A 25,087-nucleotide genomic window follows, 5' to 3' on the forward strand; every position below is an offset into this window, starting at 1 on the left:
GGATAAAGGACGAGCATTGTGGCCCTTGCTGAGATAACTGGGGTCTAACCTGTCAGAGAGGCCCCTTTCTCACACCTCTACTGAGCTTAACACTCCTCCTGCCCCCAGGGAGTGATGGAGAGTTTCCTGGGCACTGCCATGGCTGGCTCCTTGTTCTGCCTCTTCTCGGGACAGCCTCTCATCATCCTCAGCAGCACAGGGCCCATCCTCATCTTCGAGAAGCTCCTCTTCGACTTCAGCAAGTAGGTGCCCTTGGTGGCCCCCAGTGCCTGCTCTCACACTTGGGACAGTATGCCAAGGTTGGAGTAGGGGAAGAGCCCCAAGGGGGAGGTGAGGTGAGAAGGTACCAAAGCTGTCTTTACCTGTAGGAGGCACTGCCAGGTGGTCCCTCCTGACTCCCTCCGATATCTGCCTTTAAGCCACCTTAGTGCATATTAGCACAGCCCATGGGGAGAAATCCAGGCAAGACAAGAGGAGAGAATTCACACTGCTCTGCTCATGAGCAATTATGACTTGAAAGTCAATGCAGTGAGTGTATAAAAAGTTTCAAGCTGGAGGTCAGAAGGCTATACCCTGAGTCATGCAGCTCTGGGCTCAGTTGCCTCACCTACAACATTTCTAAGGTCTGCTCCAGCTGTGTCATTCTGAAATTTCCCTGTTTTTCATTCACTCTGGTGTTTGTTACCAAATGTGTAAGAACCGAAGTGTGCGAGCACCTTTCTGCCATCCCATGGGAGCCTTTCCCAGAATTCTCAAAGACCAGACAACCCCACCCGGGAACTGTCCCCATCCCCAATCCTCTTGTACTTCCTAGGAGGGCATCTGTGCCACAGGAGGGGCAGATGAGGCACCCAGGGTGGGTCTGGGGAGCCGAGCACAGCCAAGAGCCTTGGGCTGGAGGCCCTTTGATTCCCTCTGCTTTCCAGAGGCAATGGCCTGGACTACATGGAGTTCCGCCTCTGGATTGGCCTACACTCAGCTGTCCAGTGCCTTATCCTGGTGGCCACAGATGCCAGCTTTATCATCAAGTATATCACCCGCTTCACTGAGGAGGGCTTCTCCACCCTCATCAGTTTCATCTTCATCTATGATGCCATTAAGAAGATGATTGGTGCCTTCAAGTACTACCCCATCAACATGAACTTCAAGCCTGACTCTATCACCATCTACAAATGCGAGTGCGTCGCCCCTGACACAGGTGACCGGTAAACCCAGAGGTGCCCTAGGCCCCCACCCACTCCCCACTCTCCTCTAACACCCACTCCCCCTCTGCCTCTCCCCTCCACCCCGTTGTCTACTCAAAGGCAGGAGCAAGAGCCTGCTTGGGAGGGGCTGTTCATCCAAGGACTTTCTGTCCCAAAGGAGCAATACAGGGTCTTAAACCAGTTTTTGGAAGGAAATCAAGGGGACAGGAACTCTAATGAGGATCACAATACCAGAGCCCAGGGTCATAGTCAGGAGGAAGCAGTGATAGCGATACCCCAGGAAGGGAAGAAGGCATGCTTGGCCTCAGTGTGGAGTAATGTGGAGGCCACACCAGTCAGAAATGCTACTCGGGCCAGAGGCTTGCTCTAGGCCAGAGATAGACCTGATGGAGCCTGAAGTCCCTCCCAGCTCCATGAGCACCTGACACCATGAGTTCTCCCTGACACATCACTGCCAGTGTGTTCACACCAGAGGGATGAACATCCCTACAGATGGGGACATGTCCAGGGTGGAGGACTAGTCAGGGTGGAGGAGGACCTGGCAACTATCTCATTAAAGAATGGTTCGAGAACCTGGGGTTATCCAGGCTTTTAGAGAGGTATGAGAGAAAGTCTGTCATGACACAGAGGGGCCAGATTCACCCTGTGTAACTATAAGATGCAGAATGAGGGCTGAAGAACAAAATCTCCAGGAGCCAAGCGCTGGCTGAATTCAAGGTATATCTTAACAGTGGTGGAAGCCACCACCCTGAGAGGTATTGGCCCCCTCGGGTGGTAGCAAGCTTCTTGGACACTACCTGGATATCCATCTGCCAGAGGTATCGTAAAAAGGATCCCTATGCTGGGTGGGAGGCTGAATCAACCAAATGGTCAACCCATTCCTGTGAAGTCCCTTTCTGACCAAAAAAGTGTCATCTGTAAAGTTAGGACTTTCCATAGCTGAACCACTGGCCTCTTTTGCAGTCAGAATCATGCCCCTAAGAGCTTTCAGTGGGACGTGCTCAGAGTGCCCAGGATGCTATAGAGCAGAGGCTAGAGAGCCATCCACATACCTCTTAGCACCACCAGGCTGGACTCACAGAGAAAACTGAGGTCCAGAGACACCCAAGGTCACACCAAATGTCAGTTTCCCTAGAGGATATCAATGCTGGCCCTTCCAGTCTCATGGAACGCTTGTGAGGTTTTCATATCTATACTCAGATTCAGTTGGCATTTCACATAAGTAGTTACCGTGTTGTTCAGCACCTTAATGCATACAACTGATAAAAAATATTGATAAGTCAACCAAAAATATTTGTTGCACAATTATTGTGCACTCTACTTTAGACTAGGCCTTGTAAGGATAAAGTTGTCTGACATCAGGGAACATAGTTTTGGTTGTACCCTCTCACCCTCTGTCACTGCTCTGAATTTGTAAAGATATCGAGACAATTTTTTTCTCTTCTTCTTTTTTCTATAATTCATTTTCAGTTATTTCATTAAAACCCAGCAGTAGGTGAAGCTGTCTGTTGTCCTGAGCCAGGGCATGTTGCTTGCCCAGGGGAGTGAGGAGATCCTCCCTGCAGGCTCTTGTCATCACACTGTAGAGCAAATCCCACCTCTGTGGACTAAGCCCCATCAGGGCACTTTTGTTTTCTGCTCACACCCTCTGGACTACAGACCCATTGCACTGAACACAAACGTTCCCACAAACATGGCTTTTGGAAGTACACATCCTTAATTTCTTTCAGAAATGGTCCAAATTCTAGGGTCATATGTGGAACTTCGGCCATTCTGGGAATCATCTGTCCACAGGAGAAACCAAACATAGGGGTTCCCTAGGAACAGGGCACATCAGGTAGGATTTGAGAACTATAATAGAATCCACCTACCTCCAAATAGTGTCCCCTCTGGCCTTGCCCAGGTGCCTAATGTCACCTCATTCCTTTGGGTCATGCTATCGCCATGATTCTCAAAGTTGGTCCCTGGAAGCAGCATCAGAACTATCTGGGAACTTGTTAGAAATGCAAATTCTCAGGCACCACCCCCCCCAGACCTGCTGAATCAGAAACTCTGGGGTAGAGACAGCTGTATATTAACAAGCCTTCTGGGTGATTCTCACATATGCTTAAGTTTGAGAACTACTGCTCTATTAAACTGAGTCATTATTAGCAACTAGCCATAGTGAGATTAGGTTTTCAGTTTCTTCGTGGAGAGTAAAGGAACTGGAAACAGGACAAGTTAGTTTTGATTAGGAGAATATGAAAGGGAAAATTCTAGATGTTTAGGACACTGGAGAGGGGGGAGCTAACTAGGAGGGTTTCTTTCCCAGTCCATGGGCCACTCCTTTACGAACTGTTCCCTAATCCTAGTGCTACTGCAAAACCCAGTTTGACGGTGGCACACTATCACTCTTTGTCACTCTTTATCAGTCAGAGCTTGTTTCGGGAACGCTTCTTAATCTAATCTTGTTTCCATTGTAACTGATTTGTATTCTATTTATTGATGCTGCACACACTGACTTGGCTGCTTTCAATCCCAAGTGAGTACCACTTTGTAAACACTAGAATTTAAAAATATTTGATACTTGGACCCTTTCTAGGATTTTCCATGTTATGATTCTTCCTTCTTCATCTCAAAGTGGCTTTCAGATAAACCTCACAAAGTTCTCGATGTAAAAGAATGGCAAAGCCTAAGCAGAAGACATCAAAAGAATGTCTGATCTGACAACCTTGGGCAATGGAAGCGCGTCTACACTCACCAGGCTCGAGTGTTAGCTGGGGGTCTTGTAGCATTTGTGAGGGGACCCCTGAGTCAGCCTTCCTGCTCGCCTTCCCTGCTCCATTGTTAACTGTGCATCGTGTTCTTTTGGTCAGTAGTGTGAGGAAAGGCAGCAGATGTCCCTGATTTCTCTTAAGTGAAGCGTTCTTTAGAATAGTTGTAACAAAACTCTGGGTTTGTAGAACTTCTCAGAATATTCTGCCCTAGGTCAAGACTGAATTCCTTAGCCACTCCCAGCCCCAACTGCCCCAGAAGTAGGCAACATAGAAGGGCCCTGTGATCACATCCACCCCATGACAGTTTGTTAGAGGTTGAAGGAAGCTTCAGGAATAACCTTATTCCCTCTGGGTTCCTAGCAGGAGTTAAATGGGGTTTGCGATGCATTTAGATTATTGCTAGCAAACTGGCTGAGCCTCCTCCCTCCCTCCTTAAATCAGCTGCAGAGGAACTGCTTAGTCAGTCTTCACTTGGAGGATGAAGGCGAGGAGAACCTGGCCCTTCTCCTCTATGCATGCAGTGCAGGAGCAAGAGAGAGGGTGACCTCCAAAGCTGCCTTTTTAATAAATGGCTGCATCCCTCAAGCAGGGGATTACAGTTCCTCTCAACTCGTCGCATGGCCCCTGAAGGGAACCCTCCTCTGCTCCACTTAGGGACACTGAGGCTGGGGCAGGGGATTGTGGACAAGGGATGCAGAGTGAACAGCTGAGAGCAGCACCTCTGAGGTCCTGATTCTCCTTCAAGTCCTGGGCCCAGGTTTAATTTTCCTCAGCTAGCATTTAATGGGCAGATTAGGGAAGATACCCAACAAGTTCTTACAGGCCCAGCTGACCTGAAAAAACAAAAAACAAAAAACATAGGGACAGGGCAGGAGAGAAAGGAAGTGTATGTGGAGGGGAGCAGGGCAGGGAAGGAAGCTCGTCGTATAGAGCTGGGAGGTGTGTAGGCTCTGGGCCAGCCTGCCTGGGATGGGTAACGGCTCCCCCAAGAGTGAGTTGCGTGACCTTGGGCAATGGGCAGGTTACGTAGTCTCTCTGGGCCTCAGTTACCTCATCTTTAAAATGTGGAAATTTCTTGGGGATTTAGGAACTTAGCAAGATGACGTACGTAAGGGTTTGGCACAGTGCGTGGCAAAGACTTAAGTTCTTTGAAAATGTGAATTAAGTCTAAGAGCACAGACATTTGTCAGGCGGGTGGCAGGGATTCACAAGGCACATTATTTACCCACTTGTGTTAGCATCTCGTCTTGGCAGCAGGTTTTAAAGCCAGCCCTTCCATGTCAGACAGGAGCTGTCCTAACCTGGCCCAGCCAGACTGTCGGAGCTGTGGCCCGGGCTCCCTCCCACCACCCCTGCCCTCCCTGAGCAAAGTGAGGAGAGTGAAGGGCGCAGCTGCCCTCACAATGAAAGCCAGTCCTTGTCTCTAAGGAGCTGGAAGGAAATGGGAAAGAGTGGGGCCCGGGGTGGGGTGCAGGATCCCCACCCAGCAGGTGCTGACCCTTCCCCATGTCCTGTGCTCATCCACAGCGAATACAACCGCATTCAATGCTTCAGCCACGTCGCCACCCAACACCAACACTTCTCTGGTAAGTCCTTTCTTCATGTCAGACATGCAAGGGCTTCTGTTTGTGGGGAGATTGAGAAGATTTGGGAAACGTAGACCAGACTTGCAGAGATTAACCCTGCTGCATACCCACACCAGGGTCACCTGCAGAGCTGTGAAAATGAATATTTTTAAGTATATACTGTCAAAATCCTATTTTGTCTCATTTTTTAAAATCCTTGTGCCAAGCCTCCCCCTCCTCCCTCCCACACACACACACACACACACACACACGACGGGTGGGTGGGGTGGGGTGGGGGGGGGGGTTGAGGTGAGGAATGGTAAGTAGGGCTGTGCAAGGCTGTAAACTTTCCCGCCCATCTTTCTGCCTTCTTCCCTGCCTTTGTACTGAGGACTCCCAGTTCCTAACCAACAATGCTACCCTCCAGCCCCAGAAAGCTTATTATTGCTCCCCGCTCTCTGAATCTGATCTGTCCTTTGCACTCATGTGTCTCTGAGGGCCCCTGGTCCGGTCTGCCTTTCCCAATAATGACGAGCAGTGGCCGTCAGGAGAAGACACCTAGCCTAAGTGGCACTAACGGTGGGAAGTAGAAAACCAGGTGAAGGGTAGCACCTGGTAGGTACTGGGAGGAGACTTTTGGACTTTTAGTGTCCCTAAGCTTGCCTCTTAACTTACCCCTGCACAGGCAGCTGACTGCTCAATGGCAATTTAACCTAAGATTTCCTCAAATATCTGATTTTGAGGGAGGAAAAATGGAATCAGTCAGTGCCTATGTATGAATACTTACTATGTGTAAGGCGCTGTGTGCGGGTGATGTGATGGTTTGAAAAACATCTAAGAAACAAATGTGGTCCTTGCCCTCCAACCTGCTTGTAATATGCATGTGGAGATTAACCTGAAAAAGTAACGGGCAGCACAAGTAGAGCGTGCCGTGCGTCAAATATAGGTCAAATGCAGCCTTCCAGCAGTGGAGGCAGGACGCACTCTGCAAACTAGAGAAGAAAGCCTCATAGAGAAAGTAGAACGCGATCTGATCTTGAAGGTTGGGAAAGTTGGTTCCATAGAGAATAGCACATTCCAAGCCTAGGGACCAACATAGACAGAAGGGCACAAGAGGAAAAGCACAAAATCTGTCCTGAGGACAGTGGGTGGACCAGTCCTGCTGAGACAGAGTGAGGGTGGGGCATCACACAGGGAAATCAGGAGAAATAAGTCAAGACAGAGATGTTGGGCCAGACCAGTGGGGCAGTAGAGGCACGGCTACATTGCGGGGGGCATTCGCATTGTCTTGGTCTGTTGATCCCCATTCTATTGGTCTATTGATCTAAGCAGGCCCAGGGCCAGCTAAGATTCAAAGGGGAATCACCTTTTGATGGGAGGACGGTTGATGTCACATCACAGAGGAGTGTGGACACAGGGAGCCATGATCCATTGGGGACTGTTATTATATCAAACTACCACACTTCTCTTAATACAAACATACATTATGGCTAGTTGCAAACATCTGTTTACTTCATTATGTAGGTTCCTGAATATTTGCACATTTATTTTTCAAAATATAAATTAAATTTTATTATACATTACTCTCCTTCTATTACACTTAGAAACATATATATTAATATACATGTGTGAATATAGATATATAAATATATGTACCTATACATACTTAGGAACATAAATAAGAATATATATAGGAAAGTGTATTTTATATATATATATATATATATATATATATAATTGTTTTGTGTGCCCTGGATTTTAGGCATCTGGGACACCAAAGGCCAAGTGACTGAAGTGATTAACCCAAGAGAGGTCTGACAAGGGTGGGGTGTGAGCCCCTTTCCTTCTTCTGTGCACACAAAAAGTGTGTGCACAGAAGAAGGAAAGGGGAGGATAAATGTGAGACACTCCAGGAAGGAGTTGTGGACAGGACCCATGGTTGATTGACTGAGATGGGAGCCAGTCCTGCACTTTTCCTCCTCACTCACAAAGCAGTACATCCTAGAACACAATGAAGAAGCACACGTCAGCTCCTAACCTTCCCAGGGAACCTCCTGCTTGTCATTCCTTGAAACAGCCTGTTCCCAGGACCATCACTCTGTTGCTGGGCACTATCATGGGGCAGGAGGGCTGGGGCCCCTTGGAGGGTGGGAGGGGTGCGTGGGCTGTCTGGAAACTGCAGTGGGGAGGAAACAGCTGACCTCCCAGGAAGGCCCTGACTGTTTCTCTCCTGTCTTGGTCTACAAGTACAACCCCCTTAACCTCACAGCGTTGGACTGGTCCCTGCTGAGCAAAAAGGAGTGTTTGAACTATGGTGGGCGCCTACTTGGGAATTCCTGCCAGTTCATCCCAGACTTGGCACTCATGTCCTTCATCCTTTTCTTCGGGACATACTCCATGACCCTGACCCTGAAGAAGTTCAAATTCAGCCGCTATTTCCCTACCAAGGTAACTTCACCCTACAGTCAGACAGTTCACATGGAAGCCACCACTGAGTCCCTGAGAGGGTTCTGGTCCAACTGTTGGAATGGACACCACATCAGCACTTGCTCACTGAAGTTTTTTCAAGTTAAGAGCACAGACTTTGGATCAGAGAGAACTGGGTTCCCTTGTTGTCAAGCCCCATGACAACACTTGATATTGTCAGACTTTTATCTTTAGCCTAGTAGTATATTGTGGGTTTTTTCCTTTTATTTCCCCAATGACTAATGAAGTTGAAAATCTTATCATGTGTTTAATGGACATATGACCATTGACTTTCTTTTTTCTTTTTATACTGAGTTGTAATTTTAAAAGAAGTGACTTATAAAGAAGTCACTGTTATCTTTTTTTAAGATCTTTATTGGAGTATAATTGCTTTACAATGGTGTGTTAATTTATGCTTTATAACAAAGTGACTCAGCTATACATATACATATGTCCCCATATCTCTTCCCTCTTGCGTCTCCCTCCCTCCCACCCTCCTATCCCACCCCTCTAGGTGGTCACAAAGCACCAAGCTGATCTCCCTGTGCTATGCAGCTGCTTCCCATTAGCTATCGATTTTACATTTGGTAGTGTATATATGTCCATGCCACTCTCTCACTTTGTTCCAGCTTACCCTTCCCCCTCCTCGTGTCCTCAAGTCCATTCTCTAGTAGGTCTGCATCTTTATTCCTGTCCTGCCCCTAGGTTTTTCATGACCATTTCTTTTTTTTTTTATATTCCATATATATGTGTTAGCATACAGTATTTGTTTTTCTCTTTCTGACTTACTTCACTCTGTATGACAGACTCTAGACGACCATTGACTTTCTTCTTGTAAGAGCCTGTTTAAATCTCTTGTACATTTTCATCTGGGTTGTCTGTCTTTTTCTTTCCAATTTGCAACTCTTTATATATTCTGGATAGAAACATTTTTGTGATCATATGTGTTGCAAATATCTTCTGCTCTATGACTGACCTTTTTACTTTCTTAATGTATCTTTTGATTAATAGAAATTCTTAGCTTCACTGTAATCAAATATATCCAATTTTTCCTCAAGGAAAATATTGGATAGAAGATATTCTCCTATGGTATCTTCTAAAAGCTTCATTGTTTTTCCTTTCATGTTAAATCTATAATCTACCAGAATTGCTTTTAACATATAGTGTGAGAAAGTGTTTGTTTTTTATTTAGCCAATTGTTCTAGCACTTTAAAATTTTATTTTATTTTTACAAACTAAAGAGGAAATTTTATTTACTTAGGTAACATTTGTTTATAACATTATATAAGTTTCATGTGTACATTATGTTTATACTTCTTTTTTTTTTTACATCTTTATTGGAGTATAATTGCTTTACAATGTTGTGTTAGTTTCTGCTGTACAACAAAGTGAATCAGCTATATGCATACATATATCCCCTCCCTCTTGAGCCTCCCACCCACCCTCCCTATCCTACCGTCTAGGTCCTCACAAAGCACTGAGCTGATCTCCCTGCCAGCACTATTTTCTTTTTAAAAAGACCATCCTTTTCCCACTACTCTGCAGTGCTTCCCTTGCCATATATCAAATGTTCACATGTGATGGGATCTGTTTCAAGGTTCTTTACTCTGTTTCACTGATTTATTCGTATGCCAATATCACAGTCTTCATTTCTAAAACTAATAATAAGTCTGTATATCTTACAGACCAAACTTTCCCTCTTTGTCCTTCTTTTTCAATTATGCCTTGGCTCTTTGTATTTCCACATAAATTTTAGAATCTTAAATTTCACCAAAATAAAAACTTATTGGAATTTTGATAGAATTATATTGACTCTAAATGTCAATTTGGGGAGAATTTACACCTCTCAAATTCTGAGTCTTCTAATCCTTGAATATGGTATACCTTGCCATTTATTAAGGTCTTTTATTTATTTATTTATTTATTTATTTTATTTATCTTTGGCTGCGTTGCATCTTCGTTGCTGCACACGGCTTTCTCTAGTTGTGGCGAGCGGGAGCTACTCTTCGTTGCGGTGCGAGGGCTTCTCATTGCGGTGGCTTCTCTTGTTGCAGAGCATGGGCTCTAGGTGCGCGGGCTTCAGTATTTGTGGTGCACGGGCTCAGTAGTTGTGGCTCATGGGTTCTAGAGCGCAGGCTCAGTAATTGTGGTGCACGGGCTTAGTTGCTCCACAGCCATGTGGGATCTTCCTGAACCAGGGCTCGAACCCGTGTCCCCTGCGTTGGCAGGCAAGTTCTTAACCACTGTGCCACCAGGGAAGTCCCTATTAAGGTCTTTTTTTTCTCTCTCTCCATAATATTTTGTAGGTTTTGATCGTGAGGTCTTGCACATTTTTTATTAGATTTATTCCTAGGTACTTGGTTTTTTATTTTTTACCTATTGTAAATGCTAACTGCTATTTTAATTTCATTTTCTAACTGTTTTGTGGCTAGAATAAAGAATTTATTAATCAAAACAGCACTTGCATATGTGAGCAACAGTTATGAAGTGAGGAGGGGCACTGGGAAGATTTTTAGCTCTTCTAACAGAAACCACATGCGCACTCTTCTAAAGCCATCTTAAATAAATTTTCTACTACAACTACTACCAATAATAATAGTGATGATGATGAAAAATATCTTTGATATGAATAATTGAATTTTTGCCAATATTTTGTAAAGACTAAATAAAAGACTTTTGGGGAAGATTTACAAAATACAAACTGAGCAAAAAATAGTGTCCTTGCAACACGAATGCATCCTCAAGACAAATTCCCTCCCTTCCTTCCAACTTCCAACCAGATCATATCCCTAAGTTGCCTTTTATATAAAAATTCCAGAGCAGTGGCTGCATCTGAGAATATCTATTGCCTGAAGGATGAAATAAAATTCATGTTAGTGTCATATTCTTTTATCACCACCTTTTTTTCCCCTCAAATTAATACTTACAAAGTGCCATGTTGCTACCTGGAATTTAGTGTTGCAGAGAAGAATGAGATCGTACCATTTCAGAGCCATCAGTTTGGTAAAAACACAAAGGTCTTGGAAAACCAAGTATTGGAAATGAAAAGTGATGGGTGGGAGTGTCACCAGGTTCATCCAACTTAGAGAGTGACTGGCACTCTCTGAGATAGCTGAAGATGGGTCTTCTGACTCTGGAGCTCAAGCTCTCAGCAGCTCTCCTCTTCACTGCTGGAGGATGGGGTCTGCCTGGAGTGGGCAGGAGCTTCTCTGACTTGCTCATCTCTTTTCTGCAGGTTCGGGCCCTAGTAGCTGACTTTTCCATCATTTTCTCCATCCTGCTGTTCTGTGGAATTGATGCCTGTTTTGGCCTGGCAACCCCCAAGCTGCTCGTGCCCAGCGTCATCAAGGTTTGCCCAGGGCCCCTGCTCTGTGCATTCTCTCCTCCTGCCCACCAGCTGCAGATCCTTTCCCCTCTATGCTGATCAAATTTTTATGTGCTCAGCCACGTAACCACATGGGTTCTCTGTATGCTCCACCCTTCCCACACGGCCTGCTAGGGGCGGTCCTTTGAGATAGTGGTTTCCTCAAACCACATATATCCACGATGAACTCCTGCTGTGTAGCCACAGGATGGGGAAGGTGCTGGAATCTACTCTCCAGCCCAGCTGAAGCCCCTTGATTTCCACTTACAGGTTTACAATTCCCTCGCTCATGGCAGTCTACAAATTGGGCCATCTTCTGAAAATGATCCTTTAAAACAGTGATCCTCAGGAGTTCCCTGGTGGCCTAGCGGTTAGGATTCTGGGCATTCACTGCCATGGTTCATTCCCTGGTCGGGGAACTGAGATCCCGCAAGCCATGCGGGGAGGCCAAAAACAAACAAACAAAAAAAACAAAACAGTGATCCTCAAAGTGTGGTCCCCAGACTAGCATCTCGCCCTCATCTGGGAACTTGTTAGAAATGCAAATTATCAGCTCTACTTGAAACCCATGGAATCAGAAAGTCTGGGGGTGGGGTTCAGGGCTTTGAATTTAACAAGCCCTCCAGGAGATTCTGGGGCCTGCTTAAGTTTGGGAACCACTGCTTCAGAATTTCCCGTTAGTCTAGAGTTGGTGCTATTTGCTTGTAGCTCCGCGTGAGCCCTGCTCCCTCACAAGGAGCTCGACCCGTCTAAACTGGACTGGGAGGTACAGGTTCTAGAACTGACCCTCCCTGCCTTTGAGGGCTTGACCTTCGCAATATTATTTCAGCTTAAACATCTCATAAAACTCATGTTGGCCTTGAAATGTAAAGTACTGCTTTCTCTGAAGTAAACAAAAGGTAAACTTCAGCCCAGCTCCTGCACAGATAATCCTTTATTCTTAATATGCAAGTCTAAATTAATGTTCGGTGTTTTACAGACAATTCTATAACCTCCCCCAGACAGATGACTCAGAGAAGAGGCAGAAAGCATCAGGCACTGGGCCCATCATTTTCTTTTTCTTGCTGTTGGGCCTCATTGCCATTTCTTGTTAACATCTTTTGCAATTAGTGACCACGAGCTCTCTACCAATGCCCCCTGACTCTGCACCTCCCTGTTTCCCAGACAAGCCCATGGCGGCTGCAGCAAATCATCTCCTTTGTTCTGTAGACACCACTGCCCTTCCCAAGTCTGTGCCTCCGGGGTCTCTCTAAAGTTGCAGGTGCCTAATGTCTTTAAGGGATAAGATTGCACTTGAAAAGTACCCCAGGTGTGGGAATAACGGGAAGTCTGGGAGAGCGGGCTAGACAACAAGTGCACCGGGACAAGGGAGAGAGAAAAGGGCCTTCTCCTTTGCTCTGCTCAGCCCACGCGGCCTGATCGAGGCTGGTTCGTGGCCCCCTTTGGGAAGAACCCATGGTGGGTGTACCTGGTAAGCATCCTGCCCGCCCTGCTGGTGACCATCCTGATCTTCATGGACCAGCAGATCACGGCCGTCATAGTCAACCGGAAGGAGAACAAGCTGAGGGTAAGGCTGGTGCTAGGAGGAGGGGCACAATCTCTTTCTTCCCACAGAGTCAGAAGGAATGAAGGAGGGAGGAGGTGCTTCTTTCAAAATGTTGGGCCATTTGTGAAGCAAAATATGAGGGCAGAAGACTGGAGTTCCGGGGGTGGGGAGAATGTGACCTCCAGATGTGGGTAAGGCCAGAAGGGCCAGCGGAGAGGCTCCAGGGACCAGGACCAAGCCCAGGATGGGCCACTGGGCACGGCTCCTTGCTTCTCCCAAAGTGACCCTCCCGCTCTGTCTCCTGACAGTGAACTTGGGAGTCTGAACAGATCCTAACAAGGGGATTTTGACCCGGAACCATAAGGCAGAGGGGCATCCATGCCTTCCTGGCCCCACCAACCGTCCTCCCTGCCTCTGAGTCTGAGGAGACGCAGACTAGTCTCTCCCCCATCCCAGCCTGGGTCACTCTCGGCTTGGTCTAGGCCGGCCCCACCTGGGACCCCTCATTAGGGAACTATAGAGATACTGGGCTGCTGGGTAGGAGAACTTCTTCCCAAGGACCCAAACCCAGGGCCTCTCCAAGCCTGAACACCCCTCTCCTCCCTTACCTGCGTCCGTTCCCTGGTTCACCAAACCCTGGGGTTGGTGAGGCCTGGTCACCTCAGGGTGGCAGTCCTCTCAGGGTGCCGTGTAGAAGCCCACGGGGAGCCCTCAACACATGTTCCACACAATGGCTGCCTTGGGAGAGCTCTGTCTCCCCCACCCCACCCCAACAGGTGGTTGGGAACTGGCTCCCTAGACAGCTTCCTCCCTCCCACTGCCCCTGCAGAAGGCTGCTGGCTACCATCTGGACCTGTTCTGGGTGGGCATCCTCATGGCTCTCTGCTCCTTCATGGGGCTCCCCTGGTACGTGGCTGCCACGGTCATCTCCATTGCCCACATCGACAGCCTCAAGATGGAGACGGAGACCAGCGCCCCTGGGGAGCAGCCGCAGTTCCTGGGGGTCAGGTAGGTGGTGGTCAGGGCCTGAGGACCACCTGGGCAGGAGGGGTCAGATTGGGGGTAGTGGGGAGAGAAAGCAGGTTTTTCTTACCATCAAGGTATTTGGGTGAATAGGGCCCCTTCTCTAACAACCCGGGAACCACAGGGATAGGAGTGATATCCCTGAAGGGAGGGAACAGGGAGACGAAAAGTCAGTTTTAAGCGGTGCTTTCTTCTTAATAGATTCCAGTCAGTACACCCCAGCTCCTACACATGCTCTCGCCTCTCACCTGTATAGGCTGCTCAAGAGTTCCCACAGAGCCCCTTCTGACCTGACTCTTTGTCTCCTCTTCAAGACTCCCTAGCCATGCCGTCCCCCAAATACCCCAAAGCAGGGTTCGGGTCCTGCTCAATCTCCATTCCTCCAGAAAGCCTTTCCAGGACCACTCCCACCCCCTGGGCTGTGGCCCATGGCCTGTCACTTCCGTTCCTTCACTCGCCCCTCCTCTCATGCGAATGTTTCAGGCAGGGAAGCGCATCTTCCACCCCTTCGGACCTCTGGGGTGAGCCCACATCAGACCCTGGCATTCTCATACATGGCTGTCCTAAGAGCTTCTCCTCACTACCTCGGAATTCCTGGGCTGCCCGGCCAGCCCTGAGCAAGGTTCCTATGGTCAGGGCAAGGTCCCCTCCCCAACCCCTGAGCCCCAGATGGCTGGGCCTGAGCAATCTGCCCCAGAGCCCCAAGCTTCCCCTGGACTTGTGCCTGGGTCTGAGCACTCCAGAAAACATACCTGCCCTCCAGCCCCTGATACCTGCTCTGCCAGCAGCCAGGCCCCATTCCCTTAAATCCTCATCTGTCGTGCTTCACAAGCGTGGGATCTTATTATAATCAAAAGGCAGGGATAATGAGCACTTCATATCCCACTTCATCCTCACAACAACCCCTGAAGTGCATGCCATTAGTCATGTTCTACTAATGCTGAAGACATTTAGGGCCTTGCCTGATGCCACACAGCTAGTAAGTGGCAGAGCCAGGATTCAACCCAAGCTGGTCTGGCTCAAGCACCCCCTGTTAGCCACTGCACTGGATAACCTCCTGAACGCCCCTACAAATGCCCTCACCTCAGTTGGATTCCCTCTCTTCCCATGTGCCAGGCAGCTGGTCCTCACGTCACTGGTTTACTCTCTGGAATGGGGCAGCAAGGCAGAGGCCAGAGCCTTGGACACAACCTTCAAGTGCCCACAGAGGGCTGGAATGGTCATGGAGCATCTCCCAATCCACCCTGACTATGTGTTCTTTTCTGCCAGGGAACAGAGAGTGACCGGCACCATTGTCTTCATCCTGACAGGGATCTCTGTCTTCCTGGCTCCCATCCTGCAGGTGAGGCTCTGCACCCTCTGCTAGGGCCCTGTCCGCCCGAGAAGGCACTGATCCGATGCCTCAGAGGGGGGAACGGCCTCCCCACAAGGCCCCTAAAAAGGCAGGATTCTATTAGGCCAGACATGTTTCATCATTATTACTGTTTTCTGTAATGTTGCATCCTTTATTATCAGCAGCAGGCCATCCTCACTGCTCTTTCCCACCCCTCCCAGGGTCCACCCTCACCTTTCTGAAGGACACTTCCCACAGACATTTCTGCCAGTTTCCATCCTTGCTTAAATCAGTAGCTTCTCAAGCTGGTTGTGTTTCCACGTTGTGGTTTATGGCCTCCTTGCTCACCTAGTTTCTGAAGTTTAAAACTTGCAGGGGAGAGGGAGGCTTCTGTCCTTGTTCTTGGGGCCTGTTTTCTGCTCCTCTGTTGCATGTCTTGGGCGCATAGGTGACTTTTTCCCACACTGTTCGAAGCCCCTCTTGCTCATGTCCTTCCAGGTCAGCTGGAAGAGATGATAGCAATGGGGTGTGCATTTGGAGCATGGGTCCCCCAGAAAGGCTTTCCATTCCAGCCTTTCACCTGTTGTATTAGTCTGCTCTGGGTGCCACAACAAAAGGCCACAAACTGGGTGGCTTAAACTAGACATTTATGTTCTAGAAGTAGATCATGGTCTTTCCTCATGTGTGCACGTCTGTGTCCTATGTAATGTGTCCTGTGTCTCTTCTTATAAGGACCAGTTGTATTGAATTAGGCTTCATCCATGTGACTTAATTTTACCTTAATTACCTCTTTAAAGGACCTATCTCCAAATTCAATCACATTCTGAGGTACTAGAGGTTAAGACTTTAACATATGAATTTGCCTGGGCGGGGGTGGGGGGGGTGGGGGGGGTGTGGGGGTCGGTTAAGGCGCAATGGCTCTTTGGCAGCCTCTCCACAAAAGTAGACATTCCCTGGCCATTTAAAATACTCTTATTAAATAAACAAAATGCCTGCCCCCCACCCCCTGTATGCAATCTGTTTCCTGCCAAATGGAAACATCCGTTAAAAAAATACCCAACCTCAAACCTGTTTGGTTGTGCCCAGCACCAGTTCTCAAGCCAGAAATATTTTCCATTGTAAACAAATGAATTAACATCATGGTTCTTTAGTCTTCATTGTTTTACAAACTTACCGCGAATGAGCTTGTAAAAAGATATTCAAAGGGGAAAATAGCTGCAAAAGATTGGGTGACTACAATTTAGCTTAATTCAAGAAAGGAAAGCCTTCTGAAGGCATTAAGGGAAAGGGCCACTGACAGATCATGACGCGGAGTCTTAACCACTGCGCCACCAGGGAAGTCCCCTGCTGCAGTTTTCGGCACAAATGTTGTAACTTCCAAGCTGTAGACTGTATTTCCGTATTAATTTATGCATCTTATAAAAACAAATGGCGGGGGCTTCCCTGGTGGTGCAGTGGTTAAGAATCCGCCTGCCAATGCAGGGGACACGGGTTCGAGCCCTGGTCTGGGAAGATCCCACATGCCGCGGAGCAACTAAGCCCGTGTGCCACAACTACTGAAGCCCGCACACCTAGAGCCCGTGCTCCACAGCAAGAGAAGCCGCACCAATGAGAAGCCCAAGCACTGTAATGAGGAGTAGCCCCCACTCACCGCAACTAGAGAAAGCCCGCCTGCAGCAACGAAGACCCAAAGCAGCCAAAAATAAATAAATAAAATTATTTTTTAAATGGGGGAATTCCCTGGCAGTCCAGTGGTTAGTTAGGACTTGGCACTTTCACTGCAGTGGCCCGGGTTCGATCCCTGGTCAGGGAACTAAGATCCTGTAAGTCTCCCAGCACAGCCAAAAAAACCCTAAATGGGCTCTATAACTAGGATAAGATGCCAGATATGGGGAAATATTCAGTATTGCTTTGGCTGTAATGAAAAAGTTTTTATGGGGTTTATTATAGCTCCAAATGCTCTGATATTGTCTTCGCATTCACAAAAGGATATGAAAAATTTGCCTGCTCATGTTCTTTTACAGTGAGAGGAAAAATATATATAATCATTTTATTTAACCATTAATCTATTTGATAAGTTTTATAGCATGGAAGACATCTAGATTTTTATTGAATATAAGATTTAAGATTTCTGATTAGATTGTATCAAGGTGTATATCAAGGCTTTCAAAATTGTTAGGTGATTAAAGCATTATCACTAGCTGACACCAGTACTAAATATTAGATTGATTTTAGGTAAAGGAGAGATGTTTGGTATAGCCAGTTAAAGAAAAATACAACTTAATCCAGATCTGTATTCTTAGATTTAATCCCAGAATTTATTACCAATCAAGAAAATTTTCCATAAAACTTGTTTAACTTTTTGCAACTGTAAGTTTGCCTCGTTCTGTCAAATTAGGCATAGCCAAGTACTAGACACATAGAGAACTTACATTAGAGAGCTGTCTACCCAAGACCATACTTTAGTTGAAATTTTTCATTCTTATTTATGTAGCCAACAGAAGAGAGGTCCCTCTGATGCTACAAATTTAGGGGGTGCAAGTTGGATCCTAGTTACTAGGATCCAACTTTTATTTTTAATATTTTTATTAATTTTTATTTTTATTTTAATTAATTTTTAAATTAATTTTATTTTATTAATTTTTAATTTTAATTAATTTTTCTATATCACTTATTTTATTAATTTTTATTAATTAATTATTAATTTTTATTTTATTAAATTTTCTATATCACTTATTAACCTCACCTATTTTTGTACCAGTTCCTCCAGTCGAGTTCTGTTCCAGGGCTTCTCAAATTTTAATATGTATTCAGAACTAGAACAAAAAATTTCACAATTTGTATGGAAACACAAAAGACGCCAAATAGCCAAAGCAATCTTGAGAAAGAAAAACAGAGCTGGAGGAATCAGGCTCCCTGACTTCAGACTCTACTACAAAGCTACAGTAATCAAGACAGTATGGTACCAGCACAAAAACAGAAATATAGATCAATGGAAGAGGAGAGAAAGCCCAGAGAAAAATCCATGCACATATGGTCACCTTATTTTTGATAAAGAAGGCAAGAATATACAATGGAGAAAAGACAGCCTCTTCAATAAGTAGTGCTGGGAAAACTGGATAGCTACATGTAAAAGAATGAAATTAGAACACTCCCTAACACCATTCACAAAGATAAACTCAAAGTGGCTTAAAGACCTAAATGTAAGGCCAGACACTATAGAACTCTTAGAGGAAAACATAGGCAGAATACTCTATGACATAAATCACAGCAAGATCCTTTTTGACCCACCTCCTAAAGAAATGGAAATAAAAACAAAAATAAACAAATGGGACCTAATGAAACTTCAAAGCTTTTGCACAGCAAAGGAACAAGATAAAAGACATAAAGACAAAAAGACAACCCTCAGAATGGGAGAAAATATTTGCAAATGAAGCAACTGACAAAGAATTAATCTCCAAAATTTACAAGCAGCTCATGCAGCTCAATATCAAAGAAACAAACAACCCAATCCAAAAATGGGCAGAAGACCTAAATAGACATTTCTCCAAAGAAGATACACAGATTGCCAACAAACTCATGAAAGAATGCTCAATATAATTAATCATTAGAGAAATGCAAATCAAAACTACAATGAGGTATCGCCTCACACCAGTCAGAATGGCCATCATCAAAAAATCTAGAAACAATAAATGCTGGAGAGGGTGTGGAGAAAAGGGAACCCTCTTGCACTGTTGGTGGGAATGTAAATTGATACAGCCACTATGGAGAACAGTATGGAGTTTCCTTAGAAACTACAAATAGCACTACCATACGACCCAGCAATCCCACTACTGGGCATATACCCTGAGAAAACCATAATTCAAAAAGAGTCATGTACCACATGTTCATTGCAGCTCTATTTACAATAGCCAGGACATGGAAGCAACCTAAGTGTCCATCAACAGATGAATTGATAGAGAAGATGTGGCACATATATACAATGGAATATTACTCAGCCATAAAAAGAAACGAAATTGAATTATTTGTAGTGAGGTGGATGGACCTAGAGTCTGTCATACACAGTGAAGTAAGTCAGAAAGAGAAAAACAAATACTGTATGCTAACACATATATATGGACTCTTCGAAAAAAAAATGGTCATGAAGAACCCAGAGGCAATACGGGAATAAGGACGCAGACCTACTAGAGAATGGACCTGAGGACACGGGGAGGGGGAAGGGTAAGCTGGGACACAGTGAGAGAGCGTAAAATAGATAGCTAGTGGGAAGCAGTTGCATAGCACTAGGAGATCAGCTAGGTGCTTTGTGACCAGCTAGAAGGGTGGGATAGGGAGGGTGGGAGGGAGACAAAAGAGGGAGGAGATATGGGGATATATGTATATGTATAACTGATTCAGTTTGTTATAAAGCAGAAACTAACACACCATTGTAAAGCAATTATACTCCAAAAAAAATGTTTAAAAAAATTTTAATGTGTATTAAAAATCACCTGGGAATCTTGTTAAATGAAGATACTGACTCAGTAGGTCTTGGGGGGTGTGCCAAATTCTGCATTTAAAAAAAAATTAATTTATTTATTTGGCTGTGCCAGGTCTTAGTTGCGGCACTCGGGATCTTTAGTTGAAGCACGCAGGATCTAGTTCCTTGACCAGGGATCAAACCTGGGCCCTCTGTATTGGGAGCATGGAGTCTTAACCATTGGACCACCAGGGAAGTCCCCCAAATTCTACATTTTTAACAAATTCTCCAATGGTACCAAATTATGCTGGTCCAAAGATCACACTTTGAGCAGCAAGGAACAAAATCACCCCCACCCCTCTCTCCGTATCAATGGATGGTTAGACTGATATTAGATACGGTGATGTTTATTAGAGGATCAGTGATAACGTTGCAGGAAGGGGGACCCCTTCCAGGGCCCAAGAGTGGGCTCTTGTCTAACACGCAGAAATGAATTGTCTGAGGAGATACACATGCTGACAAAACAAGAGACTTTATGGCGAAGGGGCGCCCGGGCAGAGAGCAGCAGGGTAAGGGTACCCAGGAGAACTGCTCTGCCACACAAAGTCTCAGGTTTTATGGTGATTGGGTTAGTTTCCGGGTTGTCTCTGGCCAATCATTCTGACTCAGGAAACTTCTTGGTGGCGTGCGCATCGCTCAGCCAAGATGATTCCAGCGAGGATTCTGGGAGGTTGGTAGGACATATGGATTGGTGTCTCCTCTCTTCTTTGAACTTTCCCGAATTCTTCCCGTTGGTGGTAGCTTATTAGTTCCTCGTTCCTTACCAGGACCTCCTGTTGTAAGATGACTCATGCGAGTGGCTACTATCTTGCCTGGCCAGGGCGGGCGGCTTCGGTCAGTGTTTCCCCTAACAATAATCTTCCGTCCTTCCAGCACCAATTTGCAAATATTTGGTTATCTTGTCAAACGAGGGCACTGAGGGATGAAGTGACCATGTATCTGATGGGCAGCATAAATGGCTTACACACTCAGTTCTGCAGATTCTCAGTTCATCCCAAGCCCCAAAGGTTTTTTGTTTGTTTTGTTTCCTTCTTTGCCTGCAACTCACCACAGCTCATTAAGACTGTGGATTACTGTATTCTGCCTCAGAGGAACTCCTGACCATGTGGAAGTGCCCCCTCTGGTCCCCATGTTGTTCTCATGATCTCAGCCTCAAATTATATGGGAAGGCTGTGATGTCCTTATGTTTGTAGGGCTGTGATCCTTGTTCATTCCTTTAGCAGGTGGTATAAAGCTGACACCAGAGGCATCTTTTTGCCACTTGACTGTGTCACTAATATTTGAAAAGGGCCTTTCCCTGGAGATCCAAGAAAGATTTGCACCGATTAATCTAGAATTCTAGATCACAGCACTATCACTTGTGATGTCATGGGCCATTGGGATTTTCTGAGAAAGCTGCTTCAGCCTGCAAATGACAAGACTGGAGACAATTTCCTAGTCTTGATAATGAGGTGACTTGATAATCAGTCACTGGTAACTATAAACTAAAACAACTCAGTTTGATGTGGTTTTCACACTCATTAGGGTGAAAGGGAAGTTTTAAGCCATCTTAAATTTGTGTTGTTACAGATTATAGCTTGGTCTTTTTTTAAAATTAATTAATTAATTTATTTATTTTTGGCTGCGTCAGGTCTTTGTTGCTGAGTGTGGGATTTCTCTAGTTGTGGCAAGCAGGGGCTACTCTGTTGCAGTGAGCAGGCTTCAGTAGTTGTGGCTCGTGGGCTCTAGAGCGCAGGCTCAGTTGTTGTGGTGCAGGGGCTCAGCTGCTCTGCAGCATGTGGGATCTTCCCGGACCAGGGCTCAAACCCGTGTCCCTTGCATTGGCAGGCGGATTCTTAACCACTGCGCCACCAGGGAAGCCCCTATAGCTTAGTCTTTTAAGATTTTATTTCTCTGTTAATTGCTCCCACCCTTTGAGGCTGATTAGTACAGATATTTTTTTCAGATTATTTTCCCATTATAGGTTATTACAAGATATCGAATATTGTTCCTGTGTTATACTGTAAATCCTTGTTGTTTATTGTATATATAATAGTGTGTATCTGTTAATCCCATATTCCTAACTTATTCCTCCCCCTCCCTCTCCTTTGGTAACCATAAGTTTCTTTTCTTTGTGAGTCTGTTTCTGTTTTGTTTTGCTTTTTTAGAAGTAGATTTATTTATTTACTTATTTATTTGGTTGCACCTGGTCTTAGTCGCAGCAGGCATGCTCTTTATTTTTATAATATGAATTTTAAAAAATAAATTTATTTATTTATTTATGGTTGCGTTGGCTCTTCATTGCTGTGCGTGGGCTTTCTCTAGTTGTTGTGGCGAGCGAGGGCTACTCTTTGTTGCAGTGCATGGGCTTCCCATTGTGGTGGCTTCTCTTGTTGCGGAGCCTGGGCTCTAAGCTTGTGGGCTTCAGTAGTTGTGGCTCGCGAGCTCTAGAGCACAGGCTCAGTAGTTGTGGCATATGGGCTTAGTTGCTCCGTGGCATGTGGGATCTTCCAGGCCCAGGGCTCAAACATGTCTCCTGTATTGACAGGCGGATTCTTAACCACTACGCCACCAGGGAAGTCCCAGGTGTGCTCTTTAGTTGTGGCTCACAGGCTCCTTAGTTGCGGCTCGCCAGCTCCTTAGTTGTGGCTTGTGAACTCTTAGTTGCAGCATGCATGTGGGATCTAGTTCCCTGACCAGGGATCAAACCCGGGCCCCCTGCATTGGGAGCGTGGAGTCTTAACCACTGTACCACCAGGGAAGTCCCTGTTTCTATTTTGTATAAAGGTTCATTTGTATGATTTTTTAGATTCCACATATGTGATATCATAAAATATTTGTCTTTCTCTGTCTGACTTAGTATGATATTCTCTAGGTCCATCCATGTTGCTGCAAATGGCAATATTTCATTTTTTATGGCTGTGTAATAGAATAATATTCCATTTTGTATACACATATATATCTTATTAAAACAATAGTCTGTTGATGGGTTGAAATTTTTACCTTATTTCATAATTAGGCAAAAACTTCATAAGCCATGTACAAATGGAGTGATGCAATGGGCCCAGATTTCCTTTCTTTAAATTCAAGTGTTGTAGTTTAAGGTTTATAGCATATGGGTCCAAATCATGCTTTGTGTTTAAAAAATGAACACAGCCTAATTTTAAACGAGAGGTTATTGATTTGTTTGGATTTGCCAACATTCTTAAATGGCTTCTAAAAGTTGGACACAGTACTTTGTGTTCTCACAAGTGTTCAGCACAGCTGCCCTGGGAGCGAGCAGAGTACCTTGCTCGCAGCGGTGAGCCACGGGTGCAGCTAAAGGGAAGGATGAAAGAAGCAAAGACTCAGCTTGGAGAGACATCCCTCAGAAGTCTTCTAAAGAGTCCCAGTGATGATTGTAGAACAGTATGGGTGACATGATCCACTTGTGAAAAAGCCAGCAAACTACCTGTGAGCATGATGGGAAGGAGAGATACCCACCAACCCATCAGCAGTTGGTTGTCAGCCAGTAGGGGTTACTTCATACACTTCTGTTGATTCTTTTTTACCTGATCGTATATGATGCGCGAGCTTTGTTCATCAGCAGGTGCTCCCCACTCATTAGTAGGTCAGCTCATCAAAGGTCCCCAGGCCCCTGCAAGCTGAGCAATGCAGTTTGGCGGGGGGGCCCTTAGCTGGCACTGGAGGTGGGAAGGGGCTGGCAGGAATGAGCAGTCTGTGGAGAATTGCCATGTTCCAGAAGGTCTATCTTCAGCCAGACCACGTGGCTTCTGCAAGGCCTAAAGGGGGGCAGGGGGGACCAGGCTGGGAGAGCAACTGTCCACTGGGCTAGAGAAGAGGGCAGGAGTGCCTCGGAGACCATCTCCTTCCCCAGTGACACTCTGGCTCCAGATCTGCTAGCAGACACTTCATTCCTCCAAACATCCAAGCTCTTTCGCCCCTTGGAGAAAGACGAGGCTGACCAGGCTGCTTCTGTGGCTCACAGACAGTCACCCTGAACAGGGTGGCCAATAGCCTGCCTTGGGCAGAGGCCCAGTCCAGAGCTCTGCTTCCCTCTCTCATTTCAGTACATCCCTTTGCCAGTGCTGTATGGAGTCTTCCTCTACATGGGTGTGGCCTCCCTGAATGGCATCCAGGTAAGGCTCTCCCCTTAGGTCCTCTAAGCCTCATTTTACAGATGAGGAAACTGAGGCTCAGAATTCAAAACCCAGATCGAGCTGACTCCTACGAGGATTTCACTACACCTCTCTCTTCTCTAAGGCAATTTGCACAGAAGAGAACATTTTGTTTTGTTTTGTTCTTTATTTACCACGATACACCAGATGTCTTGGATAGCTTGTGTTGCTGTTAAGTTGCATTTTCCTTGAATGTGGGCAATGTTTACTGGGGCCAGCGCCAGGGCTGTAGCCCTCACCAAGGGCTCAGCTCTCCCCCACCATAAGATCTCATTATACATCCTCCGAGACCTCCAGGCCCCTTCTTTTGCATCCTTAAGGCCTGACCAGGGGCTCCCCTCTATGGGACCCCACTGCAGCACCCATTTCACCAGACCCAAGCCCCCAGAGGGGCCACCAGGGTCCCCACGGCCTGGCTGAGTCTTCCCCTATCCTCACCAGTTCTGGGATCGCTGCAAACTCTTCCTGATGCCGGCCAAGCACCAGCCGGACCATGCCTTCCTGCGGCACGTGCCCCTGCGCCGGATCCACCTCTTCACCCTGGTGCAGATACTGTGCTTGGCTGTGCTCTGGATCCTCAAGTCTACGGTGGCCGCCATCATCTTCCCAGTCATGGTAAGATGAGCGCAGTCTTCCCCCTCGTGTTCAGCAGGTTCAGATGGGGAAGGTGTCCAGGGGGAGACCCACCCTAGCCTTCTCCTCCACAGTGGCCTGATTCTCTCAGGGTCACAAAGGCAGGCACAGATCGAGATTCGAGATTCGGGTTGTGACTCCAGGCCAAGTAGAGCTGGGGGGCGGGGGTGTGGTGGAATGCAGAGGAGAGACGGGGAGGGAAGTTGTATGTGGTAGGTGGATGCTGTAGTGACAGCCCACACGCCCGCCTCCACCCAGCTCAGGTCAGGGCGGCTCAGTGAGAATGCAAAAGCCAACCAACTTTCCCAACTCTGGAGTGCGATGGAGAAGCTGGGCAAATTCAACAAGGAGACTGAGTTCCCCACTGCCAAAATTCAAACCAAGTGCGGAAGTAGATCTACACTAAATATAATTCTTCACCCTTCAATATAACTGAATTTGAAAAGATAAATGGGGGGATGGGATGGGGAGAGCTAGAAATAGAGATTTAGAACTTCAGAGTCCAACGTCATTAACATGT

The 25,087-nt window shown here is 46.3% G+C and overlaps 1 protein-coding gene across 3 annotated transcripts in view; it reads left to right on the forward strand.

Moving 5' to 3' along the window:
• SLC4A5 (solute carrier family 4 member 5) overlaps positions 1-25,087 on the forward strand; it is a 129,513-nt gene that overhangs the window by 97,085 nt on the left and 7,341 nt on the right. For all 3 annotated transcript variants that reach the window (XM_049696138.1, XM_033400540.2, XM_049696139.1), the window contains 10 exons: positions 109-242; positions 927-1,198; positions 5,489-5,547; positions 7,774-7,974; positions 11,228-11,341; positions 12,762-12,923; positions 13,732-13,910; positions 15,195-15,267; positions 23,827-23,895; positions 24,376-24,549. In XM_049696138.1, coding sequence (XP_049552095.1) covers positions 109-242; positions 927-1,198; positions 5,489-5,547; positions 7,774-7,974; positions 11,228-11,341; positions 12,762-12,923; positions 13,732-13,910; positions 15,195-15,267; positions 23,827-23,895; positions 24,376-24,549 — 1,437 coding nt within the window. The remainder of the gene's footprint in view (positions 1-108; positions 243-926; positions 1,199-5,488; positions 5,548-7,773; positions 7,975-11,227; positions 11,342-12,761; positions 12,924-13,731; positions 13,911-15,194; positions 15,268-23,826; positions 23,896-24,375; positions 24,550-25,087) is intronic.

This window comes from Orcinus orca, chromosome 13 (genome assembly GCF_937001465.1).
Source record: "Orcinus orca chromosome 13, mOrcOrc1.1, whole genome shotgun sequence".
NCBI lineage: Eukaryota > Metazoa > Chordata > Mammalia > Artiodactyla > Delphinidae > Orcinus > Orcinus orca.